The sequence below is a fragment of the Anopheles cruzii genome, chromosome 3 (genome assembly GCF_943734635.1).
Source record: "Anopheles cruzii chromosome 3, idAnoCruzAS_RS32_06, whole genome shotgun sequence".
Classification (NCBI taxonomy): Eukaryota; Metazoa; Arthropoda; class Insecta; order Diptera; family Culicidae; genus Anopheles; species Anopheles cruzii.
The window spans coordinates 86,979,356-87,003,268 of NC_069145.1; the positions used below are offsets into that span (position 1 = coordinate 86,979,356).

Sequence of the window (23,913 nt, forward strand, 5' to 3'; positions counted from 1 at the left end):
AAAATATGGTACACAAAACACAACTCACACGCGCCGCACGATCGTTTTGCTTCAAGGAGCCCGACACGCAATCGGTGGCGAGCCCCATCGTCTCCGGCACGCTTGCTTGCAAAGCAAATAAAAAGAAAAGAAGCACCAAAATTGTTATCTTGCCGCCTTGGCGATGTTGTTGATGTTTATGGTCTATGGCCCCACACGCGTTTCGGCGATCCAGCTCTTTGCCGACCCGAACCAGTATTTGGCTGTTCCGCGACCGTGTCGTCGTTGCCGCTTCCATTTGCATCGGCAATCTGATTGGCACATGTTTGGCATCTTTTCGGCCATCCGGCGATTTTAACATTAAAAAATACCACAAACATATCAGCACCGTTGCACGTGAAAAGGTGGTTTTCGGAGGGAATGTTGCGCAGAAATTAAACACACACTACTTTTTTCCAAGAGAGTTTGGCTGTAACCATGTTTATTGTTATGATTTCTAGTTTTGTCTTGAACTTTAAGCATTAACAGGTTTTCGACTGATTTGCTTCTTCCTCAATTTCCTGCATTTCTCGATTGTCGCCTCGATTAACGTTTCAACTTTTGCTGTATATAACTATGATTGTGTTATCTAACGTACATATCACGTAAATTCTGCAGAAATATTCATATTCGTCATCGTGAGTCATCGCAGCTTCGCAATAATGAAGACAGTAAAACTCTGGTCGCGCAACATAATTTTTAAAATCTGGATTTCTCCCGCGGTTAAAAGTAAAGTAAGCACACCTAAGGCACCAGAAGGCGGTCACTGCGGTCAGGCTATGGATCTGCTTCTCGCGCAGCATCACGATCCTTAACGAATTTTCTTATCTATTTGAGAGTAAATCTGCGAAAACGCGCCTTACATCTTAAAATCATTCAAACTTTTGATACTGTAACTGAATTTCTTTCTCGCCTTCGTTGAGTGAAAAGCGCAAAAAGCTTTCCGTCCGTGCAAAAGCACCATGCCCCTGACGGAACCTTACAAATGTTTCGAAGCTTTCGCAACGCGCAGCATGCTTCGTCGAAGAAATACTTATTTCTAACTGTACAATTCGTTTACGAACAGAAACCGGCCACATTCTCGCCGCCCAGACCTCACATTGCCGTTTCGAGCGGTTGCGAGTAGCTCCGGCTGTCCGAGCTCAGCATCGCCGGCACCGCGGACGGATCGTCAAAGTTGGTCTCCAGCAGTGCCTCCGACTTTGAGCGCGCATAGTTTGACCTCGCGGACGGTAGCGTCGTTGGCGAGGGGGTATCCGGCGGCGAAATGGGAACCGGATGCTCTCCGGATGACTCGTACAGCGTTTTGGGCCGCTGGCTATCGCTGCGCGGTGGCGGCAGTATCGACTCGCGTTCTCGGCCCCCGGGTTGGGCGTACTTTTTGACCGCCTTCATGTACGAATCCGGACGCCGCATCTGTTCCGGCTCCGGTGGAGCTGGTCGCCGTACCTGTATTGACGGTTGCTGGTAAACGTGAGCGACGGGAGGCGCCGGTCTTGGTGGTATACGCTGACCAGCGGCCATCGCCCCACCGCCACCATACGCCAGCCCGCTGACCGTGGACATCGAGTCGGACTGGGAGCTGCGTGTCGGCTGAAAACTGCTGTGGCTAATCGGTGACGGGGGTTCGTATTCGGGCAAATGTTGCTTCAGTTCGTGCAGAAACGACAGTTTATCGGGCATCGGGCGTATCGGCAGCGTGCTCGAGTTTCCGTAGTAGTCGGAACCGGACTCCTCGAGATCGTCGCCACCTCCCGGGGCGTGTATGATGGGTGTGTCCTCGTTGATGACAGTGTTGATAGAGTTGTTGCGCGTTACGCCGGAATAGGTTGTGGAAGTGTCGCGAAAACCCTCGTTCCGGAAGGCCAGCTCGATGGCCGAACCCACTCCACCACCGTGGTGGCTACTATAGTCGGGCAATCCGTAAACCTTCGTTTTCAGGGGACTGTTGGCGGCACTACTGTGACCGGCCGCCGGCAGATACTCGGAGGTAGCCCCCGTGCCCCCGTTACTGTCACTGTAACCGAGTTGAGCCTTAAGCTGCTCGGCGTACTCGTTGCCGTACTGTTGCTTCTGCTTGTGATCGTACATGTCGTAGCCGGTTTCCGTGCTCAGTACACTCTTGTCCACGGATTCGATCGAACCGTTCGATGCCATTCGTTTGTAGTCGTTCGTGGTGGCCGTTCGCAGGGTATCCGTCGAACGGGACATTGCCTGTGGGAAAAAAGGGGCAAGAGTAAGTTCAGGAGCTTTAAGTCCGAAAATACAGGTTGAAGGACAAACAAAGCGTGCAGAGACGAGCAAAGACCTACGGTCGAACAAACTTCAAACGTAATCACTTACGAAGAACTCTCTCTCTTTACACATCTGTAGGCTGCGCCGTGGAGTGCAAGAAATTGATTGGAAAGTGAAAAAAGTGTGTGATCGATCCGAAAAGTGGCGATCGGTGCTATTAAGCTCGGTAACATGTTCCTCCATTCGGCCGAACACTTACATAGTTTCGTCTACGAAGCGATCCCTGGGGATCGATACTGTTCAGACTTCGCATGCTTTGGCGGATGCTGTTGCGTCGCTGAAGGCGCTGCTCCTGCCGGTAACGTGACTTACAGCACCAGCAAACGCACACGGTGCAAATAAGGACAATGACCAGGGCAAGGGCCACGATGATGCCGATCACCTCCAGGCTAGCCGTCCAGTGGAGGGGATCAATCTCGACCTACGAAAGAAACATTCCAATATGAAAGACATTCCATTACGAGGACGCGCGCGGCCCGGCACTCACTTTCGGATCGATTTCGCACAGGAACGCATGCCGATTGTGGCACTCCTCGACCTCCACGTTCTGGTAGATGAACGAGGTGCACCGATCGATGTAGTTGGCATCCTGCACCCAAACCCGCTCGACGTTACGCAGGTACCGCGACTGCTGATCGAGGAACCGCCACAACAGCGTCGCATCGCCGTGGATGAACGGGAGGGAGGCGTTATCCGAACGACAAAAGTCTCGCGCCTCACGGAAGCTCATCGGAGCTCCGACGTACATGTAGCACGTGTCGATCAGCAGTGTCCACCCGGGCGGGCACTTGCCATCCAGCACGGTCAGATTGTTCATGTGCAGCGGCAGGTACGACACCTCGAGCAGCTGCGGATCATCCAGGCGATCGCGTATCCGAGAACTAACGGCCAGTGTTTCGTTGTAACTCCAGTAGTTGTGTCGGGCATCGATTTTCGTCTTCCACACGTCCAGCGTGCTGCAAAGAGAAAGGGGAACATTAATCCGATGGGCCGAAACCGAAGAACCGCACCATGCCACACAAGCAAGCAAACCCAACACCAACCGCCGGTAGCAAAATGTCACAAGCAACATCTGCACCTACCTATTCCAGTACTGGAAATCAATTCTGCCACGGGCCAGAGTGATCAGCGACCACACAGCGATCCCCGTTTACGCAGGAGTAAGAGAGAAGGAGTAAGAACAAAATACAATAAAGACATGCAAAATTTTGAATAGAATCAACAGGTTATCGTAAAGTACTCGTCCGTCCCTTCGCCCCAACTTAAAGCCTTTCCCACTTAGAATCGGGAACAATTGAATGACCTTTGTGTGACGTGATAGAACTCGCTTTTTGAGGCACTCTACTGTTGCGTAAAAACAGCTATCATGGTCCTAGCCGACGGCACCAGCTCACCTGGCGGACTTATTAGAAACTATAGCTTGAACGACGCACGCACATCTAGTATCCTTAGAGAAGATGGAAAAGCGAGAAACGGGCAGTTTGCGACAGACAGTGGAGAAAGAAAGACTTATAATTTTTGAGCTCCTCCTCCTTCTACTATCACATTACGGTGTAATAAAAGAGGTTCTACAAAAAAGGTTTTGAGTTTGTCGCTTACCCGAGAGTGAATAAATTTAACACTCTACCTTATACAGTGTTGAGTTCATCGTTGTGTTTGTGATGAAAACCTTGGTTTTCCGGCCACAGGTGCAAATTCCTTGCCAGATCATTAGTTTCCGTGCAAATTTATTGGCGAATGCAAATTTGAACTCGCAGGGGACATCTCCCCGTGCCGTGGCAAGATAAAATTTTGGTCCAGGAAGCTGTCCGCAATCTAGTTTCACGTATGTTTCGTCGTCCATAAGCAAGCATCCGCAAGCGACTAGGTCTTGCTTAAGTGTCCTGTTTGGATGCTTCAATGCAAGGAAAGAACATCCCGTTGCAACATTGCAATATCCCGAAACGAAAGTCCAGAATTTGCCTTCATTGATCTCAAAACCTTCCGGTTCAGCTGCCGGTCGTATGTTTCAATTATTTTTCTTCTTTCGAGTTCCTTTGAGCCTAACTTCTATAAACTCCGCGTACCAAGATGAAACTTTCATCACTGAAAGTCGAATGTTCACTAAAGACCTAACTGTCAAAACATTTGAAATCCAGCCACGAGGGGCGCTGCTGGAAGACATACAACTTTTCCCGATTCTAAGTGGGATAGGCTTTACTACTCGATCGTCTAAGGGAAAAGGTACCCAACTTACATTGACCGGTTGACGGTTATTATTTCGTAATCGTTGTCCGGGTTGGCGAAAATGTTGTCGATGTAGTGCTGGCCGGCCGTCCCGGCGACAATCGTGGCCCGTCCCGCCCAATCACTGGCAACGTTACTGCGAATGTGAAACAAAGCATAATTTCCGAGTCTCAGTTCGAGTTCCCGTCTGAAACCTACTCATAGAACCCGTTGTGTGTGGTCGTCTGATAGATCGGTAAACGGACGCGATCGAACCCGGACACCTGCACGATCCTCAAGCCCTTGTTCCGGTGCACGTAGTTGTACGTAAAGTTCGACACGACCTGCCGCAACACGATCACATCCCGGAAGGTGGCATCATTTTGCGTGATGTAGTTGTTGTGTATGATCACCTCCTGGTACGGTGAAGATTGTCGCCCATCGACGTGGATCGCTGGTCGGTTACGATTGCGTACGAACAGATTGTGATGTATCCAACCGCGCAGTGACGTGGCCGACCCACGAGAATCGGCCCGAACCATTACGCCACCTTGGTTCGCCTCGACCAGGTTGTTCTACGAAAACACGAAACGGAATGCCATTAGTATCGTTACCGGTTATTTGCCACCGGCAAGTGACGAACCCTAAAGTGCAACGATTGCATGTTCTGCACATCGACCCGGATGGCGGACTCGCACGAAGAGAAGTTGCCGTACAGCTGGCGACAGTTGCGCATAATCCGGTTCCGCTCGAGCGTCAGTATCGGGGACACCTCGCCGACCGATGTGTACTGAAGGGCACCCCCGACACAGCCCACAATTTCTGTATTCGAAATGTTGTGCTGCGCATCGCGATCTGCAATCGGGCAAAAAGGAGCGATCAGTACCCGTCGAAGCCGAAGCACCCCCCGCTAGCACTTACTGAAACCGATGGCCGATATCGGTAGCGTGACGACCTCCGCAATGAATCCGTGCCGTGCCGGAGCTCCGCTGGCAATCAGCCGCACGCTGAGGGCCGGTTCGATCGCGCGGAACAATCGCTTCTGGTTGTCCGAATCCGCATCGACCGTGCCGATCGTGCGCGCCGAAACATTGTAGATGTCCCCGTCCATCAGCTGGATCATGTCCCGGCGGCCGTACTCCTTCGAGTGGTTGAACAGATTCGACTGCAGCAACCGAAAGCCGAGCGGTTTCACGCGGTACGCACTCTTAAAGATCTTCACGCAATTGACCGGATTGTTGTCGTACTTGTAGTACACCAGGACGCGCTCCTCGAGCGTGATCTCCTTGTTCGTGTCGCAGATGTCGATCATGGAGAACAGATTGTACGGTAGGTCGAGGTCCCGCAGCGGACTGTAGCTCGATTCGTCACTCTCGCGACCCTCGCCCGTCAGCGAGATCGCGTTGATGCCCTGGCCGAGGGCGCGCAGGATCCGCAGGTGGTTCAGGTGGATCGCGTTGGTCGGCGAGATCAGGTTCACCCCATGGTGGGCACTGTCGTGGATCGACACCGAGCTGATGCTCGGATTCTTGGCGATCGTCTGCACGGCTGGCGACTTTTCACCGTGCAGCATTCCGGCGCGATCGATCCGAACGCTGTCCATCACGCTTTCCACCGGCTGACTGGTCGCGTGTGTGACCGTATCGTGGAGCCGATCCTCGTACAGGCTGGCCTCGAAGTCGGGGTTCGCAAAGCGGACACCGCCCCAGTAACGGTGCCGGGTTTCCGGCTCTCCGTTGCAGCTGATGAACACAAAGTCCGAGTCCCACTGGCACTCGTGGCGCCGCCCGTACAGTTGGCCATTGAGCCGCTCCGGACACTCTTCCAGGCGCGCCTCGTCCCCGTGGCACTCCATCGGTTCGACCCAGGACCAGATGCGGGTGAGCGAGTTCGTGTGAAACTCGATCCTCCGGTCGTGCCCGAAGAACACATCGAGCGGATCGTAGCCCAGCTCCCGGCAAACGACCTGCGCGTTCCGCTCCGTGAACCGCCGATCGCAGATCGGGATCCACTGGAGCGTCGTGTGGTTGTAGTACTCCAGAAAGCCCTCCTTGGCCCGCTCGTTCTCCGATTCACCCTGCGAGCAATTCCTGTTCGTACAGAGCCGAATCGAGTCATAATTGACCATGTTCTCCAACGATCGCTCCACCCGCCGCAGCCCTTCCGAGGCGTTCTCGATCGGTTTCATGATCACCTCGGCATCGCTCGATCCGCGCGCCAACAACGTCCCCAGCACCAGAATGCCCACGTTCGGGGCAAACTCCATCACGACCCCCGGGTAGATACTGAACGTAACGCCCGGCATCACGGTAATGTCCGACCGGACCACGTACGGCGTCGGTCGCCGGTAGATCGATAGGTTCTCCAGTATTCGGCCCCCGAGCGCATCCAGATCGACCGGCGGAAGTGGCCCACTGCTTACCGAGATACTCCCGTCCGTCACGTCCTCCACCAGATACGGCCGGTACAGTGCTTCCGCGTGATTGTTCCAATCGTCGAAATCGAATATCCGCCGCCGGATGTGCAGCTCGTCCCGGCTGCCCCACCAGTTCTCGCGGGCGTCCAAATAGTTCCGCAACCGGGCCGACTTGACGCCCGCAATCAGATCGTAGTCCTGCTGGTTGTTCGAGATCACGTTCCGATAGATCTGCACCTTCTGCACGCCACCGAACCCGATCACACACGTCGGATCGTTGGCGTTGCTCCGCTCGCCGCGGATAAAGTTGCGCATCGTCGATCGCGTGTCCTTCGCCTGCTCGTTGCTTTCGATCTGGTTAAACGCCAGCAGGGCCGGTATCTCGCCCAGGATCTCACTCTGACTGTCCGACCGGAACTCGACCATGTACGCACCGTAGTTGCGCGTGATCCGATTATTATCGATCCGCATCTTCTTCTCCATCCCGCGGAACCCGATCAGACCCTGGGCGCACACGTTCTCGGTGAAGATGTTGGACGAAATGTTGACGGCCGCATAGTGGCCATCGATCAGAACGGCAAACTTGCGATTCCGAGCCCACGTATCGTTCCCCAGGAACACGGAGTGCGTAAAGTTTTCATTGTACTGCCAAACGTAAGGCAAGCTGAGTTCGAGCCCCCCGAGTGAGTTACTCTCGATCGTCGTGTCCTGCAGCACGTAATGGAACAAGTTATTCGAGGAGCGTAGATCCTTTGAAAACTGACGCACTCCACGGCCATTGTCACGGATCAAACTGTTGTTGATGTGGATCGTGATCTCTGAGATGTTGCTCACGTGCACGTCCCAGAACGGCGAGTGGATCAGCATCGCTTCTTCCCGGTTGTGGCTAAGCTCACAGTTGACCAGCTTGATCGATTCGTTGGCCTTCCGCAGATACAGTTCACCCTTCTCGCCCAGATACCGATTGTAGTACGTCCCGGTGATGCCGCGGAAGTTCCGTTGGATCTTCGTCGACGTTATCTGCAGCGTCGGCACCGGACCACGCACGATCCGATTGTACACGTTCTGCACGGGGGCCTGGATCGAACGGAGCACCAGTACGGCCCCGCCGAGAGCGTTCGCTCCACTGCGGTACTGCAGGATGGCCCCGTAGCTGCTGGTGGTGAGCGGGAACACGGACAGATCGCGCTTCACCTGCCAAATGTCCGACTCGGTACTGCGCATCAGCGAGTCGTACAGCCAGATGTTCTCCGTCGACCGATTCTCGATCGGATTCAGCAACTGCACGCCGATCACGTAGCCCGGCTGGCACCGGATCACGATCTGCTTGTCGACCGGCTCATCGCCCCGAACCGGCGTCGTGATGATGTGCTTAATCTGCCACTGATCGATGTCGATGTTGCTGACCGTCGCTTCCGGCACCAGGATCGGCCGATAGTCCGAATCGTCCACGTTAAAGTCCGGCACCATGCTGAACCAGCTCGTGATTTCACGCTGCTCCAGCGACGACACGACCTGATCGTGATGGACACCCGATGCTCGATTGTCCTTGATGACGCTGCCGTGCACCTTGAGTCCCAGCTGCTTGATGCTGATGCCATTGCCACGGTTACCGGAGAACTCCGAGTTCTTCACATTATTCACCGACGACCCGGCGTAAATGTCCGAGTAAATAATTCCCAGCCCATCCTGCAGGTTCTCGACCACACGCACACTGTCCAGATTGTGGCGCGCCAGGTCCATCTGCAGGGCCGGCTTGAAGGCGTTGGTCATGTAGTCAAACAGACCGGCCTTCTCGATCGTCACGTACTGCAGATCGGCCCGCTCGGCCAGCACCCCGAACCGTAGCCCTGCCCAGGCTCCCTCGTAGCACCGCACACCGACGTCGTTTTCGTGGCCACACGAGTTCTCAAAGTCCCCGCGGGAGGCGCGCTCCGCACGGCACCGCGTCACGTCGATATCGTGCTCCGTGCAGCGGACATGCGACAGCAGTACATCCTCGCTCGTCCCCGCACCCGGCACTTCCGATCGCTGCAATCGCCAATCGGTCGGATTCAGCGCCAACCCGAGTTGGTGGCAAACTAACGCCGCGTTCGTGATGGTCCACCCGTAATCACACACCGTCCCCCACACGCCCTCCACGTACACCTGCAACCGTCCCTCGTGATCATTCGCCCCGCCTACGAGCCGCACCGGCACCCGCGGGATCTGTGGCGGTTCCTGTGGAGCCTTCTCGACGATCGATTCCGTCTCGATGTCCATCGCAAACTCGGGATCTTCCGCGATCGCTTCCGTCGTATCGTTGTCCATCATGACCGGTTCCCGCTTGAGCGTAAACAGAATATCGTCCGGCGAGCGGCCCCGCGCCTCCAGCTTCCCGGTCACCATCATGCCGACGCTCGGTGCAAAGTTTAGCGTCACGCCCGAGTTCAGTATCAGTTTGCCCCCCGGGCGCACGTTAATGTCCCGCTCGACGGTGTACGTCCCCGCGGGCAGTATCTCCTGGCCGTCCACCTCGCCACCGATCCGTTCGCTGCCCTCCTTGTGAAAGAACGGCACAAACTTCTGGTACTGGGCGATCGTCTGTGTGCCCGGGTTCGAGTGGTGCAACAGGTACGGGAAGTACTCGATCTTCGCCAGATCGTACCGATCTTTGCGGTGGAACAGCCGATCGTAGATCCGCTCTTCGTCCTGGTTGCCAAGCCAGTTGTACGTCACGTTCAGTGCCTTGCTCTGGTCGGACAGTTGCGAGCCGACCTCGTACTGGGACTCGTGGTTCGAGATGATGTTCCGGAACACGTCCACGTTGTTGGACGAGATCACGACCGGGGCGGCAACACGCGATCGCGGATTTAGTCGCCCTTCACCACCGAGACCCTCACCACCTTCGGCTTCGAGCGGTCCGAACGCTTCCTTAACCCGGTTGCCCTTGACAAAATTCCGCGTAAACAGCATCCACTGCGTCCCGCGGTCGGTGTTCGGGGACAATCCGAGCGAAGCCACGTAGATTCCTTCGTTGCCGAGGAAGTGGTTGTGCTGCACGACGAGTCGCACCGGAAGGGCCCGGAATTCTTCCCAGGGTCGGTTGCGCGTAAGAAGGGCTCCGTAGCGACCGCGCGAAAAGTGATTGTACTCGATCCGTCCGTCCAGATTCAAGATCGGGCTGATGATGATCGCTAGCCGGTTCGAGTGCTCGAAGCTGTTGTGTCCGATCTGCAACCGTAGCCGGCGGTTGTCCGGCGTCTCGAACCAGCACGACTGGACGTCGATCGCATCGCTCGTGCTGTCGTTGAACCAGTTCCCGGTCACGTTGACCCACGCATCGCCACAGTAGTTCCCGTGCAGGACGCCCACTTCGAGGTTTTTCACAAACGTCGAATACTCCACCGTCGTGGTCTGGTTGAACTCGAGAAACTCTCGCCGGTCCACCGTCGTCTGGTTAAGCCACACCGCGAACCCGTAGCCACGGTTCGAAGCGATCGAGCTGCGCGATATGTTCCGATTGCCACCGAAATACGTGATATTAATTCCATCGCCCTGGTTAAAGGTGATCCGCGAGTCCGTCACATTTACGTCGCCCACTCCGCTCGTCACATGCAGCCCGGCCGCGTGCCGATTATTCGCGATCGTGGACGAGTGCACGTGCACCTGGGACCGCAAGTTGTCCACCGCAATGCCTCGTCCCCCGTTGTCGACGATCGTCCCCTGGGTGACGTTTAGATCGAACGCCTTCGTGATGCCCGACGACACGCGGAAGTGCGCCAGAACCGCGGACCTCGCGTCGGCACGCAGCTTTATGAACAGTTTCTCCCGCGTGCTGGTCACACTCTGCGGCCGCGTCGAATTGCGCACGCTCCACGACGCCAGTAACCGATCGTTCTCCGACATCCCGTCGTACACCGAGATGTGGGCCGTTTCGTTGCGTGTCAGTTCGAAGTACACAAAATGCATCGTCAGCACGTACCCGAAGCCGGTCTCGAACGATCGGGCACACTCCTTCGGCGAAAGCGCAAACGGGGACTGCTCGAAGGACAGCTGCAGCGGATAGATCTGCCACGCGGTCGTCGTTAGGGTGCAAAAATCGAACACCTTACTCCGATCGGTTCGCTCCGATGACCGCAGATCGTGGCCCACGTACCGGATACCATCGGCACCGTTCTCACTCACGGTCACACCCTCCAGGTGGGCCGATCCGTAGCTCGAGTTCATGAAGATCCCGAATCCTCCGCTACGTCTGACGGTCACATTTCGGAAGCTGAACGCTGCATCGTGCCGCGTCACGTTGATGCCCGTGTACGACGAGTGGTCGATGGTGACGTGCTCCAGGACGGGCGGCACCCCGAGGACACTCACGGCCGCATCGGCCGCTCCTCCTCGACCCGTCCCCGCCCGAACAATGTCAACGTGGCGCAGCTGAGACAACGAAATGGAATCATACAGCACGTGGTTGTACGAGAGCGTTTCTTTGCTTTCGGCGTTCTCGAACCGAAGGCCCCGCCAGTGGGGCGTCACGTGGTCGAAGAGCGGCAAACACTGCACCCCGATGTCGCTGTGATAATCACAGACCCCCGAGCCGACCTGCTTCGTGGCCCAGGCGCAATCAAACAGCGAACCCTCGGTCCCGCGACAGTGTGGCTCTTCGTACAGCAACCGTGGCTCGTAGTTCGGGATGCGATCCATCCAGTTCCAAAAGCGGCCTCCCTTGAAGCCCATCTGTCGGCATGTGGTCTCATAGTCAGCGATCGTCCAGCTGGAAGGCGAAAGAAGGAGAATGTTTAACTTCCGTGTGTCCCGTCGGGGCTGCATTGCCAAAGTTACTTACTTCTTGGAGTTTGAGCAAACCGATCGCCACTTGCCCCGGTTGAGCAGCTGGAGGCGACCGGCGAGCGGACTGGGACCGTCCACCAAGCGAACGCCGGCTTCGCGCGGATCGGACGGAACATCTTCGTAGCCGGTATTGGGAAGCGTCGTGAGGTGTATTTTGTTCTCCGCAGTGCCCTGGCAGGATGAAGGAAAGCAAAACATGAACGACAAGTAGAGTAGTTTATGGGTTTTTAAATTTAAATTGCGTTCACAAACTGCTGATAAGAGAGAAATGTGATTTATTTCCTACTCTCCTCTTTCACGCAAGGTTCCCCACCGTTTCAATGCGCGGACTCTGCGCGCGGTGAGTCAGTTGCCGACCGTTATGCGCCGCGCCGCGCCGAACCGTTGCATAATAAAAGCACCACGCGAAAAGCGCGCCCGTCTACGCCATTCGAAACGCAGGTGAAACCCGTCGTCGAGAAATCGTCCAAAACAAAAGCAATGAATCGTATATTTAAATAACAATTGAATTGGCCATAAAATAGGGAGGGTCCCGTTATGATACGACGCGTGACCTTTGCTTGGCTCAATTTTACGTAAACAGTGTTTATGTTTATAACACTTTATTTATTGTCTGCTTCGTTTCTAGTTTCATTTACTTAATGGAACATTATTTTTTTAATGAAACTCCCTTCCGTTTTGCTCGAGACGTGCTGCGCAACTGGATACCTGGGCCTTTGGCCCGTGTTCCTTCCGCTGGAGCGAGCTGGCAACATTCCAACTGGTTCAGTTACACCAACACTACACTACATTTGCGCTATTTTACCGGCTTTCGCGGGGCCAGTTAATGTAGGTCAGGTGCGGAGCACGCATATAAACGATTTCAAATCGCATGCACGGAGCGAACGGTGAGATTTCTGGAAGATTTCTTCATATTGAGTGAGTAATTGTTTTTTTTTTGTGGAGGCTGATGGGAGCCCTAAGTTGCTCTCTGCGATCGCCAACATCCCAAAAAAGGGGAACTCCGAAATTACCCTTCTTCTTTTTGGTGTACCTCAAGCTCATCGGAAGATCCATGTTTAGAAGCTCATAATCAAAACGTTTCTACTGGCGAATGAAATATGGAGGATCATAAGAAAAACGGCAAACGCCCAACAAGGGTTCGACCTAGGTTGCGTGCCGTGCGAGAGAGAAAATGGTCGTTTAGACCGCTAACAAATAGGAAACCATAAATTGTGACCCGCTTCAGCTCGCGAATGGCTAGGTTTCGGTCGGAGAATCATCTCGGGTGTACCGGTACGATTGAATCAATCAACCGAAAAATGATTTCCTTTCTCCAATTTCCATTAATGAAGCCATTATCGACCTTCGTTCGAATTGGCCTTTGCAATCGCGGGGAATGAATCTAACACCAGCGCCAGGTATTGTTGGTGGAAAATAAAAAATCTTTTGCCTTTTTTGTGACTCGACGGGTCACGCATCGGCAGCTTGCGTCGCGTCGGTGCACCGGAGTGCAACAGGTGCCGCATCCGGTGTGGCAGCGGCCCATTCGTAGTAATGCACCGTGAAAAACCGGTTCGTTTGATAGAGTACCCACTAGGCTAACTGCACTACCGGTGTACCGCAAAGGTAGATTGCAGGTGTCGCTCGAAAGTGTGTCACACATGGCGCCATTCAAATGTAGAACGAGCATAAATTTACTAAATGTGGCTCTCTGTTGTTTGAGTTCATTAAAACATTGTCAACATCTTTCTACTCGCATTGAAATGTCACAAAGATGACAGCGGTAGAGTGCGGATGGATCGTTGCCATGACGACCGCGGTGACGTTTCCCGGCCCACTCGAAGCATCGCGATCTCAGAACGTTGACGATGACTCAGCGCAGCGCAGATTGTGACATCAGCGTTTAGATTTACACCCCTTTGGTCTGACCGTGCGCCAAAGTCCGCTTCATCCTCCGCTGATTCATTCGCTGCATCGTGCGAGATGACTAATGCCATCCCCGGAGGGCGGTGCCAACGCCTAATGGGTTCATTCACTACTTTTACATCGATCGCAAAGGGTTGCCCATCGCACGCAACGGGGACGCGTCTATTGTGCATTTCGCTGATGTTTCGTGATTACGGGGTGGGACCGAAGGATTCGCGCCCCAGTGAGCCCCGTCATTGTCTGGCGATCACGATGAGTCCCCAAACACAGGGCAAAAACACCAGCTGACGGTGAACAACCCCCGGAAAAAGGCGACAAACAATGATTGTTGGGCACGCACTCTCCCAGTGGTCCCAGTGGATGATGTCGCAAACAGTCGCCCAGCTTCGAGATAATGTGGCCACTGGGCAGCATATTTTTTTCCCTCTCCATGCTGCCTCCCTCTTTGTGGAGCTCAATTAATTGCGGTTGACCATAGTGAACTACATTCCCTTGCTTTCTGGGAATCCACTCTGGAATCCAATTAGCTGATCGTGGCACAAGCCGAACCGAGAGCACTCTGTGTACAATCTGACCTCTGGACCAAGCCCTTCAGTACTGTGCCACGCTAAAGGTCGGGGTTAATTGATTAACAACGTCCGCCACAACGTCTTCGGGGTCGCGACGTATTGGTGAATGAATCTTCCGCACGTTACGGCCCACACGACGACGCCGATCGTCTCAACTGAGGCGAATGTAATTTACTCAAGCGTTAAAAGCGGCCGTGGCAGACATTTTTTCTTTCCGCGTGACCGACCGAACTAATAAAAAGGGCCTGCCCACCGAAAACCTGGTCAGTGTTTTATGTGACACACTTCACACGGACCCTTTGAAACGGGAACCAAATCTTTTCGGAATAAAAATGTTTGTGGTCTCCGACAGCTATCGCTCCCGTAAAAAGTGGTAACATGTACATTTTACGTAACGTAACATTCCTTTGGTTGGCTCTCTTACGAATCGCCTTCGTTAATTTCCAATTAGTTACCAAACCCGGCCCGGCGCGTGAAATCGAAAGTAAGCAAAAATGGTTTTCTCAGCCCCGCTAGCCGCCGCCGCCACAATCTGATGCAAAAGCTTCATCTTCTGGCTGATGTTCGCATAAAAATACTTTGAACACGGAAGATACGGCGGAGACTAGGCCGCCTCCCGGTGCTGGATCGCTGGGAAAATCGCTTCGGTTCCCGGGGTTTTCCCCTACAATGGGGATCATTTTCATGCTGAACGCAAATATGTGGTGTGGCGCAAATGAAACGTCTAAATGGGTGCTAAACTTGCGTAAAGATCACGATCCTCACTATAATTTAGTGTTTAAAATGGTAGATAATGGAACTTACACTTTTATTCGACCTTTTTCACATTAGGTGACCAAGAGGCGCTCTGTTAGACACAGACACTTCATCCCCCAAAAAGGAAGCTAATTGTTTAATTAGTTGAATCGTGAAGGGGCCACCTTTGGGCGTTAAATTAAAAATTACGAAACGACACTCCGCACACACACGCAGACGATCGCAGTATTGTTTTATCGTTTCAATTGACCCCTGAGGTTAACCATGGGACGAGTTAATCTAATAATCGCGACACTTTCTCGTATAGAACTCAGAGAGAGAGAGAGAGAGCGATGGTTCGCAACGAAAGCAAGGAATTCGAGATTCGTGAGGACAACAACCATAAGGCGCAACGATCGCGCACGATCGGTGAAGGCCCAGCAGGAGAAAACCCCTTCGTTGCGTTCATTCTCCTCTCGGAAAATTAATTTTTGGACTTGCGATGGACTCGTACAAAGTGCGAATAATTTAATGCTTTGGTGAGCCCGGCGCACCAACAAATCTAACCATCTTAGACGGGATCGGCCACGCCACCGAAAATCGGCGAGCTGGAACGTGGTCGAAACGCGGTGTAACGCGTCCGCGCGTTCAATGGCTTCTCGCGTGGCATTCGGGGGAAGTGAAAACAGAACCTAAAGGCACTTCGTTGGAGCAAAAACTAGAGAAAGAGGCTGTCATTGTGGTTGATACCGAGACGAGCGAAGCGTGACGAAGCGAAGATTAATGGCGCCCGCCTGGCGACCGATTTATGGGTAAGCGTTTATTTCTTCTTTTACTACCGCACACGGAAGTGGAACTTTCTCTGCGATCGGCCAAACATTCTGAAGAAAAGGGTCGACGCCGCATCGAATGGACCCAATCGGGATGGTTTCTCTTCCAAAAGTCGATCGATTCGATCTTACTAAGAAATATAAATATTTTGTATTACTGATAACGTTAAGCTGATAGTTCAAAAATACTGTTTACCCCAAACCGGAACAAAGACTTCTTCTTCGGCCCACGGGTTTCTCAGTTCTCGCAACCGCCGTCGGGGGCACACGCTCCCTCAACCCGGTTGAATGTTTGCGTACAACCTGTTTCATCGACTTGCGACATCCACAACCCTACACAACTGGAAAAGGCCATGGGAAGGGCTTCTCACGGCGGCATACCGCGGCCGGTTTCTCGTAGTGTCTGAGGCGACGCTTGATAAGCGTCGCGAGAACGATAACGCGTCTACCGCTGCAAACAAAACAGGTGGAATTATAATCAGACATTGCCCAACCCAAATAAACACGGCAGAGGCCGCGACGACCACCGAAATGCGTGAGGGATGGGTGTAGCCCCCGATATGAAGCTTTCCACGCGATTAGATAAGGGGAATCAGGAATCGACTGCCCCGGACTTACCATGGCCACCATCGAACCGCGCACCGTGATGCCAACCATCGGGGCAAAGTGGATCGATACACCGGCCTCGATGATTAACCGTGCCCGCCGTTCCACCTCCAGGTCCGTGCGGAGCGAGTAAGGACTCTCGGAGGCCCGCAGAACCTTCTCGCCCAGTACCACATCACCGACGATCTCCGTATACTTCTCGCCGGCCGTATCACGATCGCCGGCCGTATCACCCGGATATTGATAGTGTGAATCACTGGCACCACCGATCGCCCCATCGTCATCACCGACGCCACCCGAAACGATGTGATTCGTAATGATCTCCTTACTGCTCGGCGCCGGCACGTGCTCGATATCACGATCAGGGTGATGCTGCGCACCGAAATCATCCACTTCTTCCACCTGACACTGACCACCACCGAACAGTGAGCCACAAAGTAACAGTATCGCCGCCACCAAGCCGGCACCGGATTTCAGCCGATTTTTCCATTGTTTCACCGCTCGCTTCGCTGCACTGTTGCGAGCCACCATATTGAACACTGTTGTGAAGGCGCACTTAAATCTAAGCACTTTCTTCTATTCGTTATAAATGCACTTTTTCTTCGATTTGAACACATGCAGCATGACCGATCAACTCATCACGATCCCTGGACTCGGAGCTCCGAAACTGTGAAATCCACCAGGCAAAAACGGCTACTTGGATGTGACGAATCAAATGCCCGTCAAGCGCCACCGTACACTGAAATAGAAACGACACACACACCGCGCGGCAAGAAGTAACAACAACAATTAGAAATACTACGACAGAGAGAGAGAAAGGGTTGATAACGACGCGCAAAACAACACCCAAAGATAACTGGCGCACTGGAGAGAACTACGATAAAGAACAACGGGCTGACGGAGACGGGTTTCACACACAGCGCACACGGAACGGAACAAACACCTTCGCAGCCTACTGTGGAGCTGCTGCTACTAACACATTAGCTCATCCGGCGATCGCGTCACTTCGCGGCCGCGGGCGGCCATCATAGCGCTGGAGTGTTGGAGTTACGGGAAACCGGTTTTCCGGGGATTGAAGGAAATGTTTGAGGCCTCTTTTTGGTGTCTGGCCAACCCAACAGCGCCATGTCCAACCCATCGTCTCCACGGGGCCTGTGTCTGGGGTGTGATGCAATGCCGCAATTTACTCTCACCCTCAGTAATGGCGGCGGCGGCGGCAGGAAGGTATGCTTTGCTTTGCTGACCACTGGGTCCGAAAGCGTGGAATTGTACCGTGAAATGGATTAATGGACGCAGGGCTTCAACGGTTGGCGATCGCTTTCAGCTAGGCTTATTGGGTTTTGTGTTAAAACGTCAGTTCTGAATCGGACTATAAATCGGCTTTTACTGTTTTCAAAATAAAAATCCAAATCGACAATTCGGTCCCCGTTAATGTGCTCGAGCCATCGACCCCGCCGTAATGACACAAGTTGGCGCAACCGTAGCTTCATTATCGTTCCGCCCGGAATCATCGCCTGCCGTTAGATCCAGTTAGACGCGCGTCAGAAGGTTTGTCTCCTGGTGGAACGATCATTTCAGAGACTTTTTTTAATCTCCATTTTTCATGAGTGAGTGTTGCGGCACCGGGAAGGTTCGCTAATGAAGAAGCTGAGGGACAGTGATGATTGACGACAGATTGACGCCTCGCTGCTTAGAACGCCCTCGTTGGCGCAGTAACGAGTTCGCCAGAGTGCAACCAACAGAGACAGACTGTTCAGTGAGCAAATGTATCTCCGAACAGTATCTGGGTTGAGTGTTGGTTTCGTTTCTTGCAAGTGAGCAATGGAACTGGAACATGTAACAAGAGGAAACGGGAAGCTGCTCGAAGTTGACCCGATTCCGGTTTGAAACCGGAGCCCGAAGCTTTGCCACCGTGAGGAAACCCGTAAAAATCGGGAAAATTGATAATGCTAGCCAGCAACCCCCATTTCGGATGAAATGGGCACAGAAGTATTACTCCCAGTGTCGGCTATTCGTTCACCCAATGGCCGCATGAAACGGTCTTCGGTGAGTTGGTCACATCCACCACCGAGCTGGCTTTTGTGGTGGAAGTGAAAATTTTAAGTGTGAAACAGATGGCCACACATTGCCACAGCGATGGTCGAAGAAAATTGGACGACACCCCTTGCCCGATTGTTCGACTTCAGCTTGAAATTATGTAAACTTACTTTGGGGCCTCAATCCTCGGACAATTTAAAGCTCTTTGTCGGAAACGTTTCCGTGAATGTTTCGATGTTTCGGTGATGATAGGCCGCGGCAAGTGAAAGGTTTACAGAGGCATTTCATACCACCAAGTTTACGCCCTGGCCCCGTTGGTGACCTCACGATTGTAATTTTCACATCGAATCCGAGTCAAATTTTCACCTCAATTCAGCTTCCGCTCCGTGATCGGAGGCAGTGGAGATAAAATGCGCTTATTTCACTCCATTGAAAGCGCTTTCACTGTGCCTTTTGGTGAGCCTTCTGGTGAGTGATCCTCCACTGCACCGAAATGCCCTCTTGAACTGCGGACAAGTTCCTCATAGAGTTCGTGTTTGGATACTCGGTGCAGTGAGCAAATGGTAATTATGTTGCAAAAAGAAAGCGACAGTAGCGATCTGATAACAGGAAACAAAGGAAAAGTCAGACGAGAAAGCCTGCCGCTTGAACATAACTCACGAATATGTTAAAACAATGGGCGTTCGCTCGGTTGAAAATAGCACAAATTAGTAAAATAAACTTCTCATTGTTGAGAAATTATTGAAAATGGTTTACAGCAAAGTAAATGAAACGTGACTAATTTGTCTTAATTTTGTCAATCGGATACGTAACTAACGTACGGTTGTGAACCAAACAATGTGTTTAATTACTATTCCAAACAACCGCTTCACTTTCTTTGCGCCAAGGAAATTAGATAGAAGACGAAAATTGATGCTGAACAGTGAAGGTGACGGAAAAAGCCAACACTTTTTAACAATTTTAAGTTTTGCGTGACAGCTCGCGACGAAAGTTTCAAACTAAACTCCCCAACTTGGTGCCTCACGTCACGTTTTAGGTGTTTTCTATGACCGCTCATTCAAATCGGTCACCCCGATGGCACCGTATCATATTTCTTCTCACGCACAACTCTACCGCGTCCGGCAACCGACTTTATGTCTTCGTCACTTTGTTGTCTTTCGACCACACCTTACTGGACCTTACCGCTGGAAGGTGTAACGACCGTCGACCGTTGCTTCAGCACGCGCTAACTGCAATCACGCACTTTAATCGTTATCAGGCAATGGTTTCTACTGGGCCGAGAACGGCCTATGAGTAATTGCATCGTGAAGTCGCGTCTTCGATGGCGAGGATGATTCAACATCGTCCAACCAACGTGCACCGCGTAAATGGAATTTGAAGCTGACTACGATGACCTCGCCGGGGGCGGCGGTGGCAAATGAGGCACGACGCTCGCTGTCGAACGTCTCGGGTTACTTCTACCCTAGCGATCACCATGTACAAAACAATGCCGTATGCTGCAGGCGTTCGTTGTTGGCACAGAGGGGCTTCTGGTGGGTAATTGTGTGCATTCACCACACCCCTGTTCTTGGCCCTCACGATCTTAACGGACACTTTTTCATGTTAGTTTAGGTGCACCGTTCGTATGCACCCTGTTGAAAGAGAAGCAGTGTTCAGTGAGTTTCAAACACTATCTGCAGACACTTCCGTGCGTTTTTAAATGCCCAACTCACACTCGGACCTCGATCGTTACGTACGATCGCACACGCACGCTAGTTCCAGGATCCCTTTTCAACGGTTCAAAAAGCAAAAACTTTTTGAATATTTAAAAATCCACTTGCAACCGGAGAAAACCGCCGGTCAGCGGTCAGAATATCGGAAGAAAACGGAAAACCGAGCGTTCGAAGCGAGAAGAAAGAGCGAATGGGAAAGAAACAAACGATCGCCAGCGACGAACTCTTTTCTGTTTCTTAAGCGCTCGACGGCCACACTTCCTGTGACTGCGGCGGGCACCAGAAAGTGACACCGTTGGTCGAAGGCCATGAGCTGTAAACTTGTTTTCGTGCGTCTTGTAGCGGTGTGTGTCGGGAACTTCTTCTTCGGGAGATCTCGCGACGTTGGAGATCCAGATTGGAGGAATATCTTAGCGGCGAACGGGATGATGATGTAGGCCGAGAGATATCGGGCCAGGGATTTCAAGAAGGTGGTTTGGCGGGTTGACGCCGGCTCACCCTCGGTGTGCATGCAATTATCGGTGTGCAAAGGAGCCAAACTTGTTTCAAATTGCCTTCGTCATTATGAAGTCAGACATCGAGAGAGGGTCAGGATACGGGCCAAGCGTGTCTATGTGTTGAGCTGTTTGTGTGTCGGTACGCTGCGAGGCTCGGTTAATGATCAGAATGATGATCGAGTCGAATGTGTGTTCCGGCGGCTCGTACCCTAACGACCGAAGGATGGATGCAAATGAACAACAACAAAGTTGACATTCACTTTTAGCAGCAACAATGGTTTAATTACCGCAACACAAAGGTGGGAAAACTATCCGAAACAAACTGAAGGACAGTCTGTTTTCGGCCCCTCCACAAGCGCACCAGAAAGCAACATAAACAATACACACGGACCCTAATTCGGGAGGGCCCATTTACCGTGTTTGGCCAGCACCAATTTAGCAATGCGCTTTCACAAGCCAGCAGAGTGCGAAAGACCGGCTGGAAAGTAAACAACAATACCGCTGGAAAACAATAACCATTTCCGGCTGAAACGCAAACCAAAGTCACTTCCCGGTGACCAGGCGGCTAACGGAACGGTCGAGTCCGAAATCTAAGGGCTCCCGTTTTAATGGCTTCGAGATTGGGTTGTGGGTTGTTTGTGGATACTTAGGTCGCTTGTTTATTTTGCAGATGGATCCCACAGATACTGTCCCCGCTCCACAGTCAGCTGTCAGCCGGAGTCTGGCCGGAGTAAAGGCCGGTGTTCAAATCGATTTTTGCCATTGATTGCGCAGCGACCTAGATTTCTCACACGACAAAAAGACATCTCCGCGGCGAGTGAGTCACATGCTGTCGGCGTCGAGCTGGCGCCACCAAGGTCACGGCATCCCTTCTCCGGCCAGCCAGCCAGCCGGCGACGACAGCACCACAAAGAAGGGTGGCACGAGTAGCTCTCGGGCTGCAAGTTGCATAAATCACTGCAAGCACCGTCTGACCTCGAAGGCGGGAGACTACAACATTGTTCGTGGTTGTACAACAAAGCCCAAAAAGGGCTTAGTTTCAGTTGTCGGCATATGGCCATCCGTAGGCACAAAACACATTACGGCATTACGGCATCGTCCACGGCTCACTCGTGCAACTTGGGCCAGGTTCTGGCCAACATTTATGTTTCTTCTTCCAGTTGGGGGGGCAATCACGATCACTACGCGAGCGGCAACATTCCAGCGCAAACACAACCCCGGTGTGGGGCTACGAAAACCTGTTCTGGTACACTCGACGGTGCGCCAAGAAAGAGAGGAATCAACTGCAAAACAACGGCCAACACAGACAACAGTACGCACACAACCACACGCGCAAAAGGAAGGCGTCAAAGGCGAAGCAACGGACAACCGCGTAACACCAACCCGTCCGCTCCTGGGACCCCGCAGGTGGGGGGACTCGCCGCCGCCACTCTCCAGCCGATGGAAAGATGGAGTCGTATTTCTGGATGCACTTTCTAGGCGGCCCAAAAATTTGTGGTTTGCGTGTTGCGGGTGTGTTCCTCTTCTTGACAACTGTTGGAAAATTCACTACCGCACGTTATCCTTGTGCACGGTGGACACTCACGTTTGCGGAAGGAAACAACGACAACCCTAGCTGGTTGGGCGCGGCTCGATAAAGGGGGACAACAAAACGGTGGAGGGAACACACAACGAACCGCACAACGAAACGCAAAACAGGTACGCACCGCGAGACTGAAAAAACTGAACTAACCTCAAACCACGCCGTCGGATGCACAGGAACCCCAACCAAAGAGCCACGCTTTTCACCTCTCTCTCTCTCACTGTTGGTTACACGCATACACACAATCGTCTGTTACAGCGGGGGGGGCCAACACCCTCAGTAAAGGGGTCCAACATTGGCCGGCAGGAGCAAGAGAGCATCGGCGAGAGAACTGCTCTGAGCGAACCAATGGATCACGTCACCGTTGTTGCACAGTGCGTGGCCGATGGACGGTGCACGAATCGCTGGAAGAGTATGAATAATTCAAACCAATATTCACCAGCGGAAGTGACATCCGAAACCCGTAATGTCGCTCCACAGTCTGATGGTCTTCAGTATCTCATTAATGAAATTGTCTATACCTGAAGTGCAACGAACGGACGCAGAACGAAAGGGAGAACGAAAACACGGGGTCCCTTCGTCCCGATCCCCTGGTCAGTTACGCACCGGTGCCACGCGTCTTCTATGGAACGCGATGTCCTGATGTCCGTCGAACAGGTGGAAGAACAAGCAAAAGAGGATGGTTCAAATGAGGTCATTCGAGCGTGACGTCGAACTGAATTTCTGTAATGTGTTTCAAAGTATGTTCTGAGACGTTTGAAAGCTTCGCCTGAGCGACGCCAGCGCCACCTATGGTTGCTACTTCTTGCGTCCAATGTCGATCGTTTGCATGGAAGTTGCAAGGAAAGGCAAGCGAGATAGCTTTCGAAGCGCAACACCAACGTGAAAGAAAGGGACAGTGGAATTTTGTACACAAATTGGCGGTTTAATTGCACGCAAGGATTTTTTCCGGTGTTTTTCTTTCAAGCGAATGGAAAAGGCTATTTTGTGAATAAATTAAATTTTATTTCAGTTCGGATACTCAAACACAAGCCGGATCGAAAATAGCCTTCGTTCTGATTCTACGATTTTATTGTTCAAGATTTCTTGAATATGTTGGCCCACTGGTCGCATCGCTTCGTGCAAAAGATGTTCCCCTTTGCTCTTGGTTGAGGGACGCTGTTGGTCGAAGAACTGGTCTTAATGCAAATCAAATGCACCGTTTTCGTTTTGGAGACCGTCGGCCTTTTTTACATTGGTTTTTCGCTCAATGTAGCTCTTTTCACCAGCTCATCCTGCTCTGAATAATGTTTTTTTATATATTAAAACACATATAAAATAATGCAGAGAGATACCGGCCAAAAGTTGGCTTTTACTCGTTTCGTTGTAGGCAGAATGAGCTGTTGAGCGATGCGCCACACCGTTTTCATCGTCGTCACCACAGAGTGGTGCTGTTTTATTGGATACATTGCTCAATTTCGGTCATATGCGCTGCGTGTGGTACGCACTAGAGAACCTAGAGGCGGTATATGTTTTACAGTTACCTTTGCTTTGGATTCGATGAAGCCCCACCAAAACACAAGCTACAGTTTGTTCGAGTAGTTACCTTTGGCTTTTCCATTTTGCGCCCTACTTTGAATTATGCTTTCGGCATCCCGCGCCATGTGGACGTGGTGCCACCGTCCCCCAAACTGGCC

The 23,913-nt window shown here is 52.5% G+C and overlaps 1 protein-coding gene across 1 annotated transcript; it reads right to left on the bottom strand.

Moving 5' to 3' along the window:
- Positions 1–1,100: 1,100 nt before the first annotated feature.
- On the bottom strand, positions 1,101–16,940 carry LOC128272363 (protein bark beetle). The gene is made up of 10 exons (XM_053010158.1): positions 16,422–16,940; positions 11,757–11,932; positions 5,440–11,684; positions 5,162–5,373; positions 4,738–5,093; positions 4,550–4,675; positions 3,396–3,419; positions 2,801–3,269; positions 2,513–2,734; positions 1,101–2,232 (listed from the first exon to the last, which is right to left on the bottom strand). The coding sequence occupies exons 1-10, from the start codon at positions 16,938–16,940 to the stop codon at positions 1,114–1,116; spliced, it is 9,468 nt and encodes a 3,155-aa protein (XP_052866118.1). The 3' UTR covers positions 1,101–1,113.
- Positions 16,941–23,913: the final 6,973 nt, after the last annotated feature.

What these genes read in the sequence shown, in the direction of transcription:
- LOC128272363 (XM_053010158.1), bottom strand. Translation starts at nt 16,940, where the DNA reads ATGGTGGCTCGCAACAGTGCAGCGAAGCGAGCGGTGAAACAATGGAAA. An exon ending in GATATCGGCCATCGGTTTCA is followed by an intron (nt 5,374 to 5,439) that starts GTAAGTGCTAGC and finishes GCCCGATTGCAG; the next exon opens with ATCGCGATGCGCAGCACAAC. An exon ending in GATTTCCAGTACTGGAATAG is followed by an intron (nt 3,270 to 3,395) that starts GTAGGTGCAGAT and finishes TTCTCTTTGCAG; the next exon opens with CACGCTGGACGTGTGGAAGA.